The sequence below is a fragment of the Myxocyprinus asiaticus genome, chromosome 6 (assembly GCF_019703515.2).
Source record: "Myxocyprinus asiaticus isolate MX2 ecotype Aquarium Trade chromosome 6, UBuf_Myxa_2, whole genome shotgun sequence".
NCBI classification, from domain to species: domain Eukaryota; kingdom Metazoa; phylum Chordata; class Actinopteri; order Cypriniformes; family Catostomidae; genus Myxocyprinus; species Myxocyprinus asiaticus.
In genome coordinates this window covers 55295557-55310205 of record NC_059349.1, presented here as the reverse complement: position 1 = coordinate 55310205, position 14649 = coordinate 55295557, and the positions used below count along the sequence as shown (strand labels likewise).

General features: G+C 37.8%; 2 protein-coding genes across 4 annotated transcripts in view; one reads left to right on the top strand and one right to left on the bottom strand.

Annotated features, from left to right (window-relative positions):
- The window catches only part of LOC127443011 (receptor-type tyrosine-protein phosphatase mu-like), a 384365-nt gene that overhangs the window by 273248 nt on the left and 96468 nt on the right, over positions 1-14649 (bottom strand). For all 3 annotated transcript variants that reach the window (XM_051701475.1, XM_051701476.1, XM_051701477.1), the window contains exon 2: positions 10036-10158. In XM_051701475.1, coding sequence (XP_051557435.1) covers positions 10036-10158 — 123 coding nt within the window. The remainder of the gene's footprint in view (positions 1-10035; positions 10159-14649) is intronic.
- Positions 1-14649, top strand: part of LOC127443052 (yjeF N-terminal domain-containing 3-like) — a 479510-nt gene that overhangs the window by 452816 nt on the left and 12045 nt on the right. The window lies entirely within an intron of this gene.

The following is a 14649-nucleotide window of genomic DNA, read 5'->3' as shown; positions in this document are numbered from 1 at the left end:
TGGACATTTACCATGGTAATACCGTATTTTATGGACATGCACCATAGTAATACCATGTTTTTTGGACATTTACCATGGTAATACCGTATTTTATGGACATGCACCATAGTAATACCGTGTTTTTTTTTGGACATTTACCATGGTAATACTGTATTTTATGGACATTTACCACGGTAATACCATATTTTATGGACAATTACCATGGTAATACCATATTTTATGGACATGCACCATAGTAATACCATGTTTTTTGGACATTTACCATGGTAATACCATATTTTATGGACATGCACCATAGTAATACCATATTTTATGGACATTTACCATGGTAATACCGTATTTTATGGATATGCACCATAGTAATACCATATTTTATGGACATTTACCATGGTAATACTGTATTTTTTGGACATGCACCATAGTAATACCATGTTTTTTGGACATTTACCATGGTAATACTGTATTTTTTGGACATTTACCATGGTAATATCATATTTTATGGACATTTACCATAGTAATATTGTGTTTTTTGGACATTTACCATAGTAATACCATGTTTTTTGGACATTTACCATGGTAATACCATATTTTATGGACATGTATCATAGTAATACCATGTTTTTTGGACATTTACCATGGTAATACCATATTTTATGGACATGCACCATAGTAATACTATGTTTTTGGATATTTACCATAGTAATACCATGTTTTTTGGACATTTACCATGGTAATACCATATTTTATGGACATGCACCATAGTAATACCATGTTTTTTGGACATTTACCATGGTAATACCATATTTTATGGACATGCACCATAGTAATACTATGTTTTTGGATATTTACCATAGTAATACCATGTTTTTTGGACATTTACCATGGTAATACCATATTTTACGGACATGCACCATAGTAATACCATGTTTTTTGGACATTTACCATGGTAATACCATATTTTACGGACATGCACCATAGTAATACCATGTTTTTTGGACATTTACCATGGTAATACCATATTTTACGGACATGCACCATAGTAATACCATGTTTTTTGGACATTTACCATGGTAATACCATATTTTACGGACATGCACCATAGTAATACCATGTTTTTTGGACATTTACCATGGTAATACCATATTTTATGGACATGCACCATAGTAATACCATGTTTTTTGGACATTTACCATGGTAATACCATATTTTAATGGTACATTTCCAAAAACATGGATAAAATCGCTATAGAATAATTCCAATAGCACATGATGGCAGCATAAAACAATGCCAAATGCTACATGATACGATGCCAGTCTTTGACAGTGAGTAGATCCTGATACACTGATGTGACTTGTGTGTTTATTTTTCTCAACAATGCGATTTTGACTAGGTGCAACTTTATTTCTGGAAAATACGATATATTGATGGGAGAATAATTGCAATCGCAAAGCGCTTTAAACACCCTTGTTGCCCTATAATCTCATAACCGGGTGTTTTCTGTCCCTCATGACTTTTCCTCAGTGTAGCGGACAGCACAATCTCACGTTTGACTTCACACACACAGTTACGAATGGTGCAAATGCAATTAGCGTGTTGTGGCATGATGGTAATGGCCGTTTCCAGCGGGACAGCTCATCTACGGCTGATTTGATTGAAGTTGTGATTTAATTCCTGGCGTCCTTGATGCCGCTTTATGATAGAATAAACGCATCACTTCCTGTCTCTCCGAGCGACCTGCGGCAGTGATGTTTTCTAACCGCAGGGGGGATGAAAAGCCGTATTACTGTATGCACAACAGTTAATTCAGTTAATGAGGCCATAAAAACAAATAACATTACAGGCGCGACTTCATTAGGAAAAATAGCAAGAATTTCACTGCTTTTTGATCTTCAGAGACAAATATTCTGGATTTCTTAAGCCGTGTGAAATGTTTCTGAATGTTTCTGCAAGAGATGAAATCACATTTGGTTTGTAAATGGAGCAGATGAAGATAACCGTATGCATTTAGAGTAGAACACAACATCGGTATGCAAAGAGAACGGGTGTGAACAGTCAACGGTCAGATAATATGACACACTCAATGACTGTCAAAGTGCACGAAAAGTTGAAAACGCTGCCTGAGAAAGTAGCACAGTTTGAGACATTGAGATCTCTTCTGAAACTCCAGAGGACAAACATGTGAGATTACTGGATCAATACAGCTGTGAATGTGCACTCAGAAACATCAATAGCATTCATGGTATGCATTATCAATAGCTGTTTTGACGAGCATAAATATTTCTTACCTTTATATCTTTTACTCTGATTGGACCACTAAACTCATAATGTGTATCTTCTACATTTTGGTCATATGAACAACCAGTCAGAAATTACTCTGATTTAAGTCTCACGAGTTGGACATGGTGAAATGAATCATTTGCGGTTCAGGAGGATATTGATTCAGTAATAAGGCTGGCTGATAAAAGTCCTTCGTTTGGAGGTAGTGTTGTATGTTTTATGAGGCAGACTCAAAATAACCGACTCATAAGAGTCATTCAGTCGGGAATCAGACTACACTGATTATGCTTTGTGTTTTGTGCTGTAGATTCAAAAGAACCGACTCATAAGAGTCATTCGTTCAAGAATCAGACTGCACTGATTATGCTTTGTGTTTTGTGCTGTAGATTCAAAAGAACCGACTCATAAGAATCATTCTTTCAGGAATCGGACTGCACTGATTATGCTTTGTGTTTTGTGCTGTAGATTCAATAGAACCGACTCATAAGAGTCATTCGTTCAGGAATCGGACTGCACTGATTGTACTGTGTTTTGTGCTATAGATTCAAAAGAACCGACTCATAAGAGTCATTCATTCAGGAATCAGACTGCACTGATTATGCTTTGTGTTTTGTGCTGTAGATTCAAAAGAACCGACTCATAAGAGTCATTCGTTCAGGAATCAGATGCACTGATTATGCTTTGTGTTTTGTGCTGTAGATTCAAAAGAACCGACTCATAAGAGTCATTTGTTCAGGAATCAGACTGCACTGATTATGCTTTGTGTTTTGTGCTGTAGATTCAAAAGAACCGACTCATAAGAGTCATTCGTTCAGGAATCAGATGCACTGATTATGCTTTGTGTTTTGTGCTGTAGATTCAAAAGAACCGACTCATAAGAGTCATTCATTCAGGAATCAGACTGCACTGATTATGCTTTGTGTTTTGTGCTGTAGATTCAAAAGAACCGACTCATAAGAGTCATTCGTTCAGGAATCAGATGCACTGATTATGCTTTGTGTTTTGTGCTGTAGATTCAAAAGAACCGACTCATAAGAGTCATTCGTTCAGGAATCAGACTGCACTGATTATGCTTTGTGTTTTGTGCTGTAGATTCAATAGAACCAACTCATAAGAGTCATTTGTTCAGGAATCGGACTGCACTGGTTGCTCTGTGTGTGGTGGTCATTCTAAATGGAATCGGTTCTGAATAAGACTCTTGGTTCCTCTCGGTGTGTGTGTTTGTGTGTATGTGTGTGTTTTTGTGTGTTTGTGTGTGTGTGTGTGTGTGTGTGTGTGTGTGTCTGTGCATGCATATGCATATGTTGTTAGATATGATTCTTGTTGACTATTACAGTGAAACTGATTGAGACCATTTAATAATAATTAATAATAATAATTTTATTTATTTATCACACATTATATGTTTGCACATATACAGTGAAATTTTTTTTTTTTTTTTTCACATATCCCAGCTAAGCTGTGGTCAGAGTGCAGGGTCAGCCATGATACCGCGCCCCTGGAGCAGATTGGGTCAAGGGCCCAACAGTGGCATCTTGGCAGTACTGGGGCTTGAACCCCCAATCTTCTGATCAGTAACCCAGAGCCTTAACCACTGAGCCACCACTGCTCCACTCAGAGCCACTCAGTGCTCACAGAGAGGCGAGTTTCACTTTACACCTTTCATTCAGAGAGACAGAGTGTGTTGTGTGTTTCCTCATCAGATCTCATGTGTGTGTGTCACTCCTGAAGGCCAGAATACAGTCTGCAGTGACACTGAAGTTCTTCAAGGAGCAGAGAGCCACTAATTACCCACAACTCCACGGGGCAGTGATCTCGCGCCCTGCGCCAGCTCACCCTGAGGGTCGACACACAATCACATTCTCATGCAAATGAGGTTTCCTGCGACGGCTGTCCCCCTACAGATGTTAGACGGGGTTGAGCAGTCGGTGTCACTTGCAGGTCAGAGCGACGACTGGACGGCCCGTGCGGCACCCGCCGACACATATTAATTCACTGGAGGAAGTAAACACAGCGTGCTGGCAGGTCATTTCTCCACCGCTAGAATCTCTCGCAGGACGTGTACGTGACAAATATATTCACGTGAAGAGATAAGCAGACAATGCTCAAATTTAATTACAAGACACATAAGTATACATGATGGTGGATCATCGTACCATCGACCCACACAGATGGGCACTCCGCTTCTATCACCCCACATCAGTTCATTATTGTCAATAAGGTGCTGCCGGTCTGTCTGAAAAGCCTCACCTGCTGGAGGCCAAAAGTGCGAGAGGGATGAATGTTAAATACTGCGTTTAGTTAATCAGGTCTGTGAAAACACAAAATATAATGTAACTAAATGCAAAAATGTACTTAAAGCGGAAGTATGTCATTTCTGCGACACTAGTGCCACTAGTGAACAGAATTGCAAAAATGAAATAAACATTTCAAAACAGATTTCTGAATATGCCATATTCTGCTGTTGTTCAAACAGTCAGATAGTCCCGCCCCCAACTCACGCCATTGGTTGAGTCAGTGTTGTTTGGGCGGGTCTAAGCGGGTCACTCAAAACAAACAGGAATTGTATAGCACCACAGAGACACAGTGTTTACAGTTTTTGAGGAAATAAACCTATTAATGGCTTACTTATCATTGTCTCTGCATATTAAGCTGGAATAAAATAAGTATTTTAACCCCTTACACCCTGAAGGCATTTTTAAGTATTTCATGCTTAAATTACATACCCAAAAGTAAGAGCTTATAACCCTAAAAATGAATTTAAAAGCAATATTTGAGAATTGGTCAGATCAGCTATAGATCATAGGAAAGATAAGAGTCTACGCTTTAAAACGACACCTAATTTGTGCAGATCAAGCAAGCGGTTGTTGAGTAATACCTATATATATATATATATATATATATATATATATATATATATATATACTTTTGTTCGCGCTCAGCACCCCCTGCTGGCCCGGTGCTGGGCCACGCCGAGTGTAGGATATTAGATGTTAACTAGAGGTCGACCGATAGTGGATTTTGCCAATTCCGATAGGTTAGGTGGTGGGAAAGACCGATAACTGATTAATCGGTCGACAGTTTTTCAAACAGATTCATTTAATGTTACAATATTCTCTTAGTCAGCATGGACAGAGTCGAAAATTAATAAAATCCCAGATGAACTTTATTTTTCAACCAAAATCCCAATAATAATAATCAGAAAAAATATATATTTTGTGCATAACGTGGGACTTTTAACACTAAACAAGCCTGAAACACCCCAGGGACTTTTATTTTGAAATGACGGAGACTTGGCTCCGTTACAATGTTCTATATTTAATATTGACCAAATTAGGGGCCTGGGTATCTCAGCGAGTATTGACGCTGACTACCACACCTGGAGTCGCGAGTTTGAATCCAGGGCATGCTGAGTGACTCCAGCCAGGTCTCCTAAGCAACCAAACTGGCCCGGTTGCTAGGGAGGGTAGAGTCACATGGGGTAACCTCCTTGTGGTCACTATAATCTGGTTCGCTCTCGGTGGGGCGCGTGGCGAGTTGTGCATGGATGCCGCGGAGAATAGCGTGAATCCTCCACATGCGCTACGTCTCCACGGTAACGCGCTCAACAAGCCACATGATAAGATGCGCGGATTGACGGTCTCAGACACGGAGGCAACTGAGATTAAGGCGAGTCACTACGCCACCACGAGGACTTGGAGCACATTGGGAATTGGGCATTCCAAATTGGCGAGAAAAATGGGAGAAAAAACAAAACAAATATTGACCAAATTAAGCTTTTTATAGCCTATATTATTATTATTATTATTATTCACAAATCGCATTTTTCTTTGCATTCCCTCGATTCAATTAAAATAAAACAAATTTTCAGAGGAACATGGAAGAATAATAAAAAATAAAAATAAAACTATCTGCAACTATCGGCACAGATTAATTGATAAAGCGATATATCAGTCAACCTATAATTTTATCACTGAACATGTTACATACTTCAGCTTTAATAACCCTAGTTTTAAATAAAACTGTTTTTATTAATAATACAGTAATACTTATACAGAACAGAACTTTTACCATTTCTGACTGATGTTAATTGTGAAATGTTTATTTTTGCCTTGTTTTATTCAATTGGCATGAAGGAGTTGCTAAGTTTTTTATCTTTTATTTTATTGCTCCTCATTCCAAATCTGGAGAAATGATGTCATCTCCTCCTCACTGCATGTCAGTGCATTATATTCGTTTTGTAGGCTATAATAATAAAGTCAAAATATTAGAAAAATGTGCAGTGCAGAAATCACGCAATTGTGTAATTATTAAAAATTGAATTAACTGATTAAATTGAAGTATTTGACATAAAAAGATGACAAAGATGACAATATTGTTTTTTTTTTTTACTTATAAAGGAAAAAATATTGCTCCTTAATGGAAAAGTTAATAGACAATTTTCACACAATAAATACTGACTTTTCTAATCAACAGATTTTAGGTTAAAATGAATATTCCACACTGTCACTCATGTCACCAGAAATCCCCAACTCTTGCTGAAAATGAATGTGTGAACGCCCCTTAAACACTCATAATAGTGAACAATCGCAAAACTTAAAGGCCAAATAAAAAATGCATTAAAAATCACAGCGATAATCACAAAGTTGCATCATTTTAAATCACTAACAAATATATCATGAATATCTGATATACTGCCCAGCCTTAATAACACAGACAAACACACAAAAAAGGAAGCGTTCAATTTCATCGACACACAAACACACACAGAAAGATTGTCTGTTTGACATTAGCAGCGGTCTTGCAATGAATGCTCCTCTGTCACTTTAGTGTGAGACGGGATGTAATCTATCTGTGCAACAGTGTGTGTGTGGGAGTGTGTGTGTGTGTGATTTAAGAGGAAACAATCTCCATTTATTTGGAATGCTTTCTTTGTCATGACACAGAAAAAAGGATCTTCTCCATTAGTGTAATTCCTGAGGAGCCGTCAGTCCCTCACGAGAGCGCAGGCCTCGTCTCAAATCAAATCAAACACAATCAATGCAACATTAAAGAGAGAGACACACACAAACTACGGGAAAAGCATTCTAATGACTTCTAAGATGCCAGTGCTGAGGGGAAAAAATGCTTTAATTAAAATAGATTTGGGTGTTTTGATATCAAAATTCATTCCCGAGCTTTTGTCTTCCCTTCCATTAGCAGCACAATGGAGTCAGTGCATCGTTATTGAATGCTAGTCACATCTATGGTCTTTTACCGTAACATGTGCAACAACAGGCGGGTTACTGGTGGAACGTTATCAGTGTATTGAGTACTGTAGGGTTATTTTGATGGTTTTATTGTCTAATAGACTGCAACAGTGACGCCAACTATTCTTAGTTTCTTAGTTTGGTATCATCTAGAGATGTTGATGACAAAAACAATTACAAGAATTAAAAATAAAATATGAGGGAATATGTTTTTGGGTGTGGCCCATAATCACCCTCTTGATGATTGACTGCCGAACAATTTTTATTTGTATTTATTTGAGCTTTTTGTCAGAAGACTCTCCAGATGAAATATGCCAAATTTCGTGCAAATTTCATAGAATAAATATTAGTGTATTTTGGAATTTTCATTTTCAAAATCAATATTTTGGCGTTTTTAAGGGAATAAATAAAGGTACATTTCTAGTTTCAACATTATTTGTACTTCAGATGTTTGTTGTGTTGGACAAGAAAAACTAGCTTCATACCATGTGACCCACATTTGGTTTTCGACCACTGAAAATGGGTAAAATTGAACAATTATTGCACGGAGCCACACTGAAAGCCTCATATCTCTGCAATTCAACCATGTAAAAAACCTTACCCTAAAATAATGGTGAATTACTGACGAATTCAAGTCTCATGTCTCATTGTCTGAGTAATCAATATATTGTCGTGCATGATGTAAACATGCTCAGTGACTGGAGTCATGTGGTTTAGTGGTTACTGAAAGGTTGCAGGTTCAAACACCTGAAGCGGTGCTTTGTACACTGCAAAAATATTTTTTTATATATATTAAAAACAAGTTTAATAAAATATAAAAAATATATATTTGTATTTATAAAATAGAATATATACAATATATATATATATATATATATATATATATATATATATATATATATATACACACACATACACACACACGTTCAATTTATTTAATTAATTATATAATTATTATATATTATATTAATTTTAATATATATATATATATATATATATATATATATATATATACATACATACATACACACACACACACACATGTTCAATTTATTTAATTAATTATATAATTATTATATATTATATTAATTTTAATATATATATATATATATATATATATATATATATATATATATATATATATATATATATATATATATATATATATATATATATATATATATATATATATATATATATATATATATATATATATATATATATATATATTTATTTATTTATTTTATTTTTTTCTCCCCAATTTTGGAATGCCCAATTTCCAATGCGTTCTAAGTCCTCGTGGTGGCACAGTGATTCGCCTCAATCCGGGTGGCGGAGGACGAATCTCAGTTGCCTCCATGTCTGAGCAGTGGTGGAGCTAGTGGGTGGCCAGGGGTGGCCGTGGCCACCATGGACCGAAGCCTGGCCACCCCATTGGCCACCCCACTCGCAACTGCCGCTTTGGTCATTTTTTGTCTTGGGCACAATTAAGTTTTTAGAGGTGTCTCTGTACAACCGCATAACACAGGAGTCTTAACATGTGCACACACCAAGGTCGCTGCACCTCTCTGTCCCGGGTGTCACTGTCACTGCCACCCCTGTGAAAAACTCCTAGCTCTGACCCTGCGTCTGAGACCGTCAATCCACGCATCTTATCACGTGGCTTGTTGAGCATGTTACCGCAGAGACGTAGCACGTGTGGAGGCTTCACGCTATTCTCCGCGGCATCCACGTACAACTCACCACGCGCCCCACCGAGAGCGAGAACCACATTATAGCGACCACGAGGAGGTTACCCCATGTGACTCCACCCTCCCTAGCAACCGGGCCAATTTGGTTGCTTAGGAGACCTGGCTGGAGTCACTCAGCATGCAAAAATGTAATATATATTTATTTAAAAAAATATTTTTGTACAAAAATCTGTTTGAAATTTTGTAAAAATTCTTATGCAATTATGCGTTGCAAGTACGTTTATTTATAGATCGTTTTACTGGAAAACAAGACCAAAAAAACTGATTAAAAATTATTTTTGGTCCAGAGTAAAATAGCACCATCGTGCCCTTGAGAGAAACACTTGACCTCAGATAACTCTAGGTGGATTATTGCACTAGTTAAAACCCCCCCCCCACTGTAAGTAAGGTTTGTCATTGGGAGGGTACAATTGGGAATGTTGTCATGGGCGAGGGAGCCCCAATAAATGTGTCTTTTCATTGCTAAGTGTATAGGGACTGGGGCCCACCATATATCTTTGTCTTTGGTCCTATGAATTCAACTAACCCTGCTGTAAATAAAAGTCCCTTCTACATAAAGTATAAAACTGAAAAACTGACTTAGAGCTGCCTTTAATATGTGGCTTTGAGTCACGTTTGAGACCCGTCGCCACCTTGGCCTTCATCAAAACAAAACGAATAACCCCAAAAAAGACTTGCACCAAATGTAAAGCCACATTCATAACATTAAATAGAGTTAATTTGTCAGTAAAGTTTCTGAAAGTAAAAGTGTCTCTTACCAGGAGGCATCCACGGATCTAATGAAGGCTTTTCACTGGTGTCAAATTGCTCCCAGTCAAGGTCATCGTCGCGCCCTTGAGTGTATCCGCACGATGAAAAAGGTTTCTCGAAGTCACAATCACCTGCAGCAAAAAGACAGATATTTAAATTGACACAATGTTTTTCATCACCTCATCCAGGAAGCGAGCAAACACATCTATTACATCCGCTCCTCTTTAATCCGCCTGCGTTTTTCCTAGGCCTAATGTGATATGCCAAACAACAGGAGCGCTTAAACAGAGATGGAGAGGGATTCGAAGCGTACGCACGGCACAACATATATTACAGTCATTAGCCACGCCGTGTGCCAATTTCACAATGACAGAAATGAAGTGTCCAAAGTCTATCATCGTTAAACGCTGGCATGCCATCGAGCATAAATTTGATTCATTTTGCAGCGCCGTGCGACCAGACTTCCCCCTCAAATCATCTAGCGTTAGTCCTCATTCATCCTAATTCTCCTCGCGGGACACGCGGCCGCACGCCACTGCGCTGCCAACAGCATTGTCTCCATGCGACTGCTGAGAGATGGTGTGTTTTTAATGTCTGCTCTAAAGAGATGGAACAACATAAGACATAATGGAAAGGTGATGTGGGTGTATTTATAAGCTTATTAAAATGTCTCTTATAGTAGTGGGTCTCAAGTCTGATTGGGTCACAGACAGCAGGGGGAACAATGCTAAATGCAAAAAAAAAAAAAAAAAAAAATGCAACTTACCATATAATTATGTATAGTTAGGATAGCATACATTTTTACCCTCCTGAGACCCCTGCTTAACTGCTGTTAGCATTTTCCATTTCCCTTTTTGATTTGTAACTAGTAGCCCCTAAGAAGCATGCAATAAATAAAATATATGTATATATATTTGTTTTAAATGTAGAGCAAATAGTTTTCCTAAAATGCATGTCACATATGTGGACAGCGGGACTAAGTTGTGAAATTTTAAATAACACTAAGTTATAGAAAGTCTGATTTTTTAAATCAAATTGTTTATTATGTTTGCAGGAGTGTTGATTATTCATGTTTTTGAGATGTTACAGACATTACATCAGAAATTAGCATAATTAATTCTGATACAAAGTAATGTCCAGCATCATCCAATCACTGTCAACCATGTTAAAATAAAATGATACATTATAAATTCTGAATCTATGTACTGATTATCATTGTCACATGTCTGTCAAACATGTTGAGTGATCCAAACATCATCTGCAGCCTGAAACTGAACTTTTGATCAGATTTTAGGAGTGAATGCACTTAACTGCATAGAGAGCTATAGGATGCTCCCTTGCTCCCTATTTAGTGAATGACTTAACCTCCAGTGTGCTGTCTGTCTGCACTGGTCTCAGAACAGTTTGAAATGCACCTTATTTTCATCCTAACTCCATATAAAGCCTCTGAAAGCAACAAGAATTGACCCATTTATTCTCAATGTGATAATACACAGTAAATATAGAAGAACTGAAAATGAGCCTATAGTCCACATAAGTGGACATTGTGTTTAACAGCGTGGCGTTTCACGATAAATTGCTCAAATTTTTTAAATGACATATCGGATGAAACTAGAGACTCTAATCTTTTGACTCAAATGGGTTTAAATGTAAAAACTTAATGAGGTTTCTTACCAGATGTAGTTTTGTTGGTGTTTCTCCCAAAGACAAACTCCGCTGTGATCAGCGCCATGTTGTTTTGTCACATGACTCCATGCATTGAAAGTTTAACCCTTTAATGACAGCACAGAGTCTCCTGAACTGAGATCAGTCGGTTTAAATGAAATGAAATTATGCGTTGCTTATAGCGAAGCCAAAACATAATGTCCACGCATGTGGACGCGGGGTCTCGCGAGGTTACCAGGGAAGAGAAAACGCTTCACATATCTTTTGTTGTTGACGTCAAATACTTTGAATCTTCTTAATCTGCAACATACAATGTAATGTTTAAAATGTGTTTCACAGTGAAATTAAATGTTGTGAGCCACTAAATGGCCATTCGGCTCTTAAACAGCTTTCACTGGAAATGTAGGACTAGAGTAAAATCTGCATCCTGAAAACAAACCCAAACATCAGGCAGTAACTGGGCCTTGTTGATGGATTCTTGCAAAACTAAAGTTCGAGTGAAATGAATGTACAAGACTGTAACGACGTGGTAAACAGAACCAAACAGGTGCACGGAAACGATTACCACCACATTTGTAGCCCAGTCACTTATGAATCGTGAGGTGAGATTAATTTCGTCTCCTGAGTGCATTCTGAATGACCTGACACCAAGGCCAAAACTTCTGTGCACTCCAGAGTAAATGGAAAATAATGGTGAAATAGATGAATATTTCAGTATGCGGCACATTAGAGCGCGCTCTCAAACTCATTGTAAATCCACATAAGAGCAGCTACACACATCAACAACCAAACACCCCCATTGAACACACATACACACACCATCCCAGCACACAAAAATGCTTGCATAAACAGTAAAAAAAGAAAACTCAGCTTTTACATGCCAGACCTGATTTATCAACACGCTTAATGCATGGCTCCTGCCTCTCAGTGTGTGTGTTTACATAGTTAGCTATAGTTTAGTCACAATATTATCTTCAGACAAAACCTCACATTGGTAACATTTGGGGACGTCCTGAATTGCAAAAAAATCATAAATTTAGTAAATACTGTTTGTTTTCATTTAGGGATAAGTTTTGGGTTTGAGTTAGTCTGTAGTTGTTATCATTAGCGAATGAAAGTCTATAATGTGTCTTCATTTAAAATGTGTGTTGTGGTTCTAAATGCTGATTGGTTACAGCAGCGTCCACTCATGTTAAATACTCAATAGAGCGCAACAGTCTGGTTCCAGATGTAAAAATCCCATTCATTTATCCCATAGACAAATTGATTTTCTTTTTTCTTTTTTTTTTTCTCCCCAATTTGGAATGCCCAATTCCCAATGCGCTCTAAGTCCTCGTGGTGGCGTAGTGACTCAGTGACTATATTATATATATATATATATATATATATATATATATATATATATATATATATACACATACACACACACACGCATTTCAATTTAATGTAATTTTGTTATGAAACTGAAATGCGTAAATCTTAAAAAATTGGCCAAAATATTTTTTTGAGTGTAGTTTTTAGTTTATCATATCGCAATATGACTTTTTGTCCAAATCGAGCAGCTCTACTGCAAAGCACCCATAAAGACTAACTATAAACCACAATTCACATGTCAGATCTTCTAGTGGAGGAATGACACTTAATAAATATTTCCATAATGAAAAAAAACAAAAAACATTTTAATGAAAATGAAAATTCGTGTCGATTAGAACTATCATGTACAATAGTAACCATTTTATGAAAGCAACATTGTGACATACCTCACAACACCCTTTAGCCGTGACTATATTTGCAATATAACACGACCTTGAGTGTTAATCTCTGATTTAGTTCTCAAACTGTTACTGTATGATGTATATGTGGCTACTGTTTTAAACCACAGCGTTCACTGATGACAGATATACACCGTTGTCTTCTTTCATATTCATGCAGTGACTGTTATCTGATGATATACAGGATTCAGGCTGTATTTAATGTGCTCCGAAATGAGCAAAGTGGCGACATGAGAGAACGAGAGCTGTATGATGTTGTATTCTCCTCGTGCCGTCAGAGACACTGGAGGTGACAACAGAACTGCCGCTAACAGAGACCTGAAACCAAACGGCAAAGATCTCCCCCCAAGAGTTCACACAACAACAAAATGAGCTGATATTCAACAATATTTCCAGATGTATTCCATCAGCGTCTGTTTTCATTTTATGCTGAAGATATTGTTTGAAATGTGATCTTAGCGTTAGCGCCTGTGTTTACAGTTTAAGTGAGCCGTGTGGGTGGATAACTCTCAGAACGATTCATCTCGGGGAAACTCAGAGTATGATCATGATTCTTCACGCCACACCTCTCGCGCTGAATGACGAGGCACTAGGGATGGCGAGCAGGTTATCTCGCTCCTTAATATGTGCAGTCATACATCAAAAAGACAAATGCAAATCAAACCGCCACCGTCAACCTCAAACAAGGTGCATCCGTGGAGGCACGTCTGATATACTGTCTCTCTCTCCTGAATAGATCACATCACTAATCTTTCATATCTTTTCAAAGGCCCTATATGAGAGTCGGCGTGGGGCCCTCGCCGCATGACAGCGCGTTTGTGTGCAACAGCGTGTGTTAGCAAACACTGACTTAATGTCAGCCGATTGATCATGTGTGTTTGCACTTCACAAATGTATGTTTGTTTCTGGAAACACGCATTAATCTGATCCTCAAGGGTGTGGATTTGCGCGGGCGACTTCAATCTATGACAAACACACAACAGATGCTCATGTAGGACACACAAACAGAGAGTAGACGCTAATGTTCCTGTTTGGAGGGCCGATGGGGAACCGTACTGAAAAGTGTCGAAACTTGCATTACCATGGCAAACAAGATCCGTGGCTTTTGCAACAGCTGGCTTTCGCTCTTGAGGTGGTTGGAAGCATTTCGCTTTGTCCTTTTCAGATGGGTCAAACAAATGAGAA